General features: G+C 42.8%; 1 protein-coding gene across 1 annotated transcript in view; it reads right to left on the bottom strand.

Annotated features, from left to right (window-relative positions):
• Nucleotides 1-3,701: 3,701 nt before the first annotated feature.
• Nucleotides 3,702-7,272, bottom strand: part of HTRA3 (HtrA serine peptidase 3) — a 265,925-nt gene continuing 262,354 nt past the window's right edge. The window contains exon 9 of the mRNA XM_078678531.1: nt 3,702-6,059. Coding sequence (XP_078534657.1) covers nt 5,894-6,059 — 166 coding nt within the window. The 3' untranslated portion in view covers nt 3,702-5,893. The remainder of the gene's footprint in view (nt 6,060-7,272) is intronic.

Here is a 7,272-nt window from a genome sequence, read left to right as displayed (position 1 = left end):
GAAACATGTTTGGCGACTTACCGTGATGAGAGCACGTTTTGTCTGGCACCCTGCAATAAAGAAGGTGAATTGCTCCAGCGTGTGAGGCGTTCTCAATAAGGGCAACCTTGTGTTTTTGGAATGAAATAGCGGCGATGCCTCATCGCGAGAGTGCCCTGCCGCACTTTGGCACATTGGAAACCTGCAACATCGGAGCTCCAGAGTCCTTGCTATGCCTGCGACTTACCGTGATGCGAGCACGTTTTGTCTGGCAGCCTGCAATAAAGAAGGTGAATTGCTCCAGCGTGTGTGGCGTTCTCAATAAGGGCAACCTTTTGTTTTTGGAATATATATATATATATATATATATATATATATATCTCCACAATGAGGATATATTTTTTAACACAAAGGAAGCGGCACTCCTGGATGGTTTTAAGCTTTTTAATTCAGCGTTTCACCCCACCAACGCGTTTCAGCCACTCTAGGCTTTTGTCACGGTCGGTAAGTCCTTCTTTACTTTCTACATTTATACTAAGAGCCTAGAGTGCCTGAAACGCGTTGGTGGGGTGAAACGCTGAATTAAAAAGCTTAAAACCATCCAGGAGTGCCGCTTCCTTTGTGTTAAAAAATTGTTTGGGCCATGATCCGGCCCCTTGAGCAGAAGGATCACATTGGTGGAATATATATATATATCTATATCTATACGGACATAGTGCCTTGCGATGGGTTAGCTGCATTGCCGCATGCCCCCGCGGACAGAAGTCTTGGGCTGAGCAGTGTATGCGGTAGGGGACAGAAGGAGACTCTTGAGTCCATAATCGATGGGATATGGGAAAGCGCTGCACGCCATCCTGCATGCTGGCAAATCCTTGTGATATCACTACCTGGGGATCCCGAATCGAACTGTTGCATTTTGGGTCCCGTCGTTTTTGCACCGACTGTGCAAACTACATTAGGCTGAGCCCTTCCGGGGAGGAACAGCCATAGCCTATCCAACAGTAGCGGGACTTTCAAAGGTGTGGACATTTCCTTGCTCGTTATCACACATGGCGCTGATGAAGGCAATGACGCCGAAATGCATTCGCCCTCTGTGGCAGTTTGTGATTAAAGAGACTCCTGTTTTTTCCTGATGTGGCCTCCGCCTTTTCTTTGGGAACGATTCTGCTGTACAATTTCACGCCTGCCCGAGGCGTCCTCGGATGCCCGCCGCATAATCAAGTGGCCTTACCGTTCCTGGCAAACGCTCCAGCAATTTTGTTTCGTCAAGTTATTGACAGTGTTTGGCCCACCATGACGCTTAAGATGGAGAGAAACGGTGTCGAGGACATAGTGCCTTGCGATGGGCTAGCTGCATTGCTGCATGCCCCCGCGGACAGAAATCTTGGGCTGAGCGGTGTATGCGGTAGGGGTCAGAAGGAGACTCTTGAGTCCACAATAGATGGGATATTGGAAAGCGCTGCACGCCGTCCTGCATGCTGGCAAATCCTTGTGATATCACTACCTGGGGATCCCGAATCGAACTGTTGCATTTTGGGTCCCGTAGTTTTTGCACCGACTGTACAAACTACATACAGCCATAGCCTATCCAACAGTAGCAGGACTTTCAAAGGTGTGGGCATTTCCCTGCTCGTTATCACACATGGCGCTGATGAAGGCAATGACGCCGAAATGCATTCGCCCTCTGTGGCAGTTTGTGATTAAAGAGACTCCTGTTTGTCCCTGATGTGTATATATTACACAATGGAAGTTACCACTTTGTAATCATCGTTAGGACAATCCCCAAGAAAACTTCACAAAGAATGTATCCACTTTAGCTTCTTCTTGGAAACTTGCATTGAACGTCAAGTGGGAGGGCCCTTGAATCGTGGGGGAAGGAGTCCCATAAGTGTGATCTTCCATGTTAATTCCCATAGGAAACTTTACTCTATGATGGAACAGTATTACTCCATATTTGGCAAACAGTTAGAACTTGTTTTTGAGATTTGGTGTGAATCTGTTAAGCTGTTTTGAGAAATTAACAGTTCAAGAGCGGCTCAGGTTGGGCATGAATGGGTTAATGCTTACAATGCTTACAAAAAGTTATGTGTATATGGACGCTTCATCCAACGAGACTCCTATAGTACCTTTAGAGCATTCTGGTTGGCTGAGGGAGCTTTTTCTCTCATCGGTCATTTCAGTACCCCTGTCCCGGTTCCGGTACCACAATACTAAATTATCTGATTGGCTTGTTCCCACACTGAAGAAAAAACTGAGGCTGCTGTTACAGGACCCTCAGTTAAACTAAAAATTATTGTTTCCTCTGGCCAGTACCATGGCACCAGCATCTGGTACCATGGTACCCAGCATGTCAACCCGTGAGATACAGCAGTACAGAATTATCTGATTGGTGGACTGTAACATTGCAGAAGATGTTGCAGCTACCAATATAGAATGCAGGGACTTGGTTCATAAATAATGAAAATAATGAAAAGGTCACATGAGGGCCGAGGGTGGGCACACTGTTCCTCCTCAGGAGCAAGGGAGGGGGACAATTCAAAAGGGACCCTTGATTAAGTAAAATAAAATAAAAAATATTTTGGGAAGATAGAACAGCTGTACCACCAAAGGGTACCATGTGCACGGCCAAAGGCCATGTGCATTGGATGTTGGCTGCCCTCATGGGCTTGTGCAAAGGGGCCTGGCCTGTCGCCAACCCCTGCTGCACATGGCCACAGGGTTGGCTGCTCCCAGGGGGCGGGATGCAAGGGCCAGCAGAAGGCCATGCTCAGTGAGGGTTGACAGCTCTTAGGGGTGTCGCACAGGACAAGGCCCTATCGAAGGATGCCCACTCTGCTGTAGGTTAGGAGCATGGCCTGACCGAAAAGCTGTAGACTGCAGGACTTGGCCACTCTGAATAGGGTTCAGTACAGGGACTAGTAGAAAGCCATATGCAGTGGGGCTGGACGCAGGAGGTTGACTTGACACATATGGTTGAGTCCAGCATGTGGTCAAAGGTTATATCCATTGCCACTTAATTGGTGATAAAATCAGTAATGTCATCAATTATTTATGTGAGGTGTGATCAGTGATACCATAACTGTGCCATGCACAGGCACAAGTTATAGTTATGTTAGGGCACGAGTTTAAGTTACGTTAGGGCACAAGTTACAGTTATATATACTTACCTTGATGATATTGTTGTATTTGATATTCGAGATTCAATATTTCTGTAGGTTAATCTACAAATCTTCAAAATGTAGTAAGACACCTCCTCAGTTGAACTAAGATAATAGAACTCAATGGAATATACATCAATGCATAGCTAAAGCAAAGTGCAAAGTTATCCATAATGAGGTACTTCCTGGTGGATTAGTAAAGTGGATAACAAACATAACAACTGTTCTGCCTGAAATGTTGCAACAGTTTTAAGATTTGTTCGAATTGGCCAAGTTTGCAGTTGTAGTGATGATAACTTGTTACCTCTGTTTTGAAAATAGGCACTCAAGGCAGAATTGTTTTAGCTTTTTCTACATTAACATGGATTCGTTCCTCTGACCAATGCTCTTAGCTCTTTTTGTCAAAATGAAGGAAATATAGACTTGTAAAAATGCTCTGGTAACAGTTATAAAGACTAGCATGATGATGGACTAGAGCTAGAAGTAATCCATATACTTACCTTGGCTGCAGTTTTCCCATAAGAATACAATGTCTTGCCTCCACCCATTCTGCTGGCTCTTTCCTTTTTGTAAGGTTTGGCAGAGTACTTTCTTTTAACTATTCCCCTTAGAATGTTTCACTCCAAAAGACACAACAGCATAAATTACATGAGATTTAAAGTACCTTTTAAAATCAGAGCGAGAGATGTTTTTACTGCAAACGAGAATTATAGCAGTGTGGCTGATGACAATGATCAGGTTGTTCCGTTATCAGATTGGTGGCGCTTAGAAGCTGCATTACTCCAACTAAGACATAACTTACAATGCAACACACTTGGTCCTCAGCTGAGCTAATTTAACAACCATGTGTGTTTTGTTCTGTAGTGTCGAGTGCATTACAGCTTTCTTTGGGAATATGATAAAAACTCTAAGGGCTAAAGCCACCGCAGCACCGGCGGTCAGACATTCTAAAAGGAGTTGGGCGGTCAGGCTGCCAGCTCCACCAGAGAACTCCTGGTCCCTAGCGTGGTAGTGGTGGTCAGAGGCTGCAAAATGCTTGGCAGGACCGCCATGTTCCCATCAAGCATATTACAAATTTCCTCTCCTCCAAGGTTTACATGGAGGTTGTTCCTCCATGTAAATGTTGGAGGAGAGGAAACTGGGCCTCAACCGCATGTGGATGCGCACAGGGGGGCATAACATGTGCCCTCCCTGTGTGCATGCACACAGGTTACCGCACGGCATGGACTTCCGAGTCCATCGTGCAGGAACCTTGTAGTACAGTCAAATTGGGGTGGTTTTTTCATAGGCACCGTCGCCTCTGAAAGAGGCACCGCCTTTGGACCACCACGTTGCCTGCCCACAAGAAAAGTCAAAATATAGCAGGCATGCGGACGGGCAGACTGGCAACGGTGACCATCGATGGAGCGGTGGTACGTAGGTTTGCACCGCCGCGCCACCACTCCGCCAAAAGTCACAATCGGGCGCTAAATGTGTAAGCTTTTGTAGAACAAGTTCACAATTACTTTGACTGACTCCATCCTCAATAGTATATTTATGTTTCTGTAACTATGATGATTTCTAATTGGTATCATTTAGTAAACTGCGTTGCTTATGCTCATGAATCTATAGAAAATTTGGAATTATTTATATTAAAACGTATTATAACTCCCTGATTTTCAATTGAGCACACTTCAGACATGAACAGGCCTTTACTCCAAAGACTTACGAAGTAAAATCCAAACATCTGGAATTTGGAGCAATTTAACCATTAACGGATGCTTTACTTGCAACATCAGCACATGGAAGTCCTGCTTAACTGAGGGTTGCGTTTTAACCGGATAGCTCGCAGGTCGTAGGCGTCAAATTTATAATTTATAATGTTTTCTAATCTCAAACCATACCCTCATTTGCATTGTCTCATTTTGAGTGACACAGCATGAAACAGCCTATTAAAAACAAATTTATGATTGAAAATGTTCCTTAGAGAAAATTCAGTAGCATGAGGAGATCATTCAAGTGTCCGTTAGAAGTTCTTCCAACTCTCCAGATCCGAAGTTTGTGATGAGAAATAGTTGTTTAAATCAGCCGTAGTTTAATTTGAAGACTCCCCGATTATGATTTGTGAGTCTTAATCAGTGTTGAAAATTCTTTCCTTGTTCCACTTATCTCATTCAAGTAGCCCCTTTTAGGACTCGTGTTTCTTTGCTAAAGGCCAGTGGTGATTTGTCATTATAAAACCCACGCGACTGGGGAGATCCCTGTGATCATAAATGCCCATTGTACCCCAGTGTGGTTCAATTATGCAACCACAAAAAATCATGGAAATGTATTTAGGATTTCCACACAAAATGAATAAAGGTCACATATTGGCAGTAAACATTTCACACTAATATCAAGATTGTGATTTAGAAATGTATATACAAAACAAAAATTTAACAATCATATATTCAAAACCTAGTTCTTGCAAAAAAACAATGTTGTTAATATAGGAAATAGATTCTTTCAGATTCTTCGACTACTTTATAGAAATGCTCTGCCTTTTCTTTCTTAATGAAAGGCACATACATCTTTTCTCATCTGCGGAGCTTTTGTATCGGATATGTGTAAAAATGAACTAAACGGTGGAAGTTAAAATTCGGGATGGCTCAGACAATCCAGATAGTCCACCTGGTCACTAGTCGACAAAAAGTTATGGTTAGTAAAAGAGGATGTGTCTCATGTTCAAGAATAGAGGAAGGTGAAAAAGTTTCTGTAATCTTCAGTTCCTCCATTGGCTACATAACCGTTTCCGGTTCTATGTTGAACAGTAAGTCGTCATTTCCCCTTCGAACTTCAAGCAGTAGAGGAGATTCCTTCATCACCGCCTCCTGGAGCTCACTGGAGGTCATCAACGCACGTCCATTCACCTTTACAATGATATCTCCATTATGAATACCGCCCCTGTGTAAGCAAAGAAATACCAGTCAAAAAAACTAAGTAAAAAATAATGGCTTGATTTGTCAGGGAACATTACAAAATAAAATGGATAATCCATCATACTTCATAGCGGGCCTACCTTATTATCTGGATTTCGATAACTCTTTTGCATATGACATATTGTATTGCTTTGAATTACTGTAGGTAACAACAAACCTGATTGTTTTCTAGGTATGGCTTTCAACAAACAAACATCATGTGCAATGCGAAGAAATCTTGAGCGGTATATAATAGGAAACCAAAGTACAAATCAATCAACGCCTTTGCCACTGAATATTCAAAGTAAACAAGAACTGAAAGTAGGAATCTCTGCCTCAGATTCAAGGAACATGATTGCCATAATGGGGAACTTCCTAGGTGCAAGAAGCGCTCCTTCTTCTTGATGAATGTGTGATTACAGGAGAGGTGAACCCTGGTTATGATCATGGCACTGTATGACATTTCAGAATAGGGGATAGCACAAGACAGGTATGAGAGCCCTATGCCTCATGTTTATGCACCAAATGTATGAAACGGGCACGCAGGGAATGATAAGGGTTCTGAAGACGAACCTGGTCTCTATCCGCATACGAAAGCGGTGGAAACATGTTGACAGAAAAAAGTTTGATGAGCCATTGAACTTCATCTAAAATCCTTTCAAGACTTTTTTTAATCATATCAAGGGTACCCACTAATAACAGGGATCCCTTGAGTATTTTTACCACTGTATCCTTGCTTAAGTCCTGAGCAAGAATTATACAAGAACTTCCAATTTGGTTGAGTCTGCCAGAGTGGAATTCACCTATTGTGGTGTGGTGAGGATGACTATCACGAAACATTACATGCTAAGTTGTAGGTGAGGCGTCCTCTCCAATATGTTTTGGATACTTCCAGTTTACAGTGGATATTGCAACTAGTACATAATATGGTAACTAGAAGTTTACTCCAGCATCCTTTGTGAGTTCACTTTTAGTTTAGAAGGCTGTGCTTGAATACAGATTCTCTTCCTCACTTATTTGTGATAATATACTTCGGAAAGGCCCCAGGAACTGGAATTAGCACTTTATGGGCAAAGTGCACTAGACAAGGCTGCATATGTAAAATGGGGTACACTTATGACTTGTTTGCTAGTGTTAACATGGTGTTATTTCACATCCACATGTTAGAAAATCTCTTAGTATGCAAAAATCAAACTAAA

Source organism: Lissotriton helveticus, chromosome 2_2 (genome assembly GCF_964261635.1).
Source record: "Lissotriton helveticus chromosome 2_2, aLisHel1.1, whole genome shotgun sequence".
In the NCBI taxonomy this organism is placed as follows: Eukaryota; Metazoa; Chordata; class Amphibia; order Caudata; family Salamandridae; genus Lissotriton; species Lissotriton helveticus.
The sequence above is the reverse complement of the archived record's forward strand: the minus strand, read 5'-3'. Positions and strand labels throughout refer to the sequence as shown.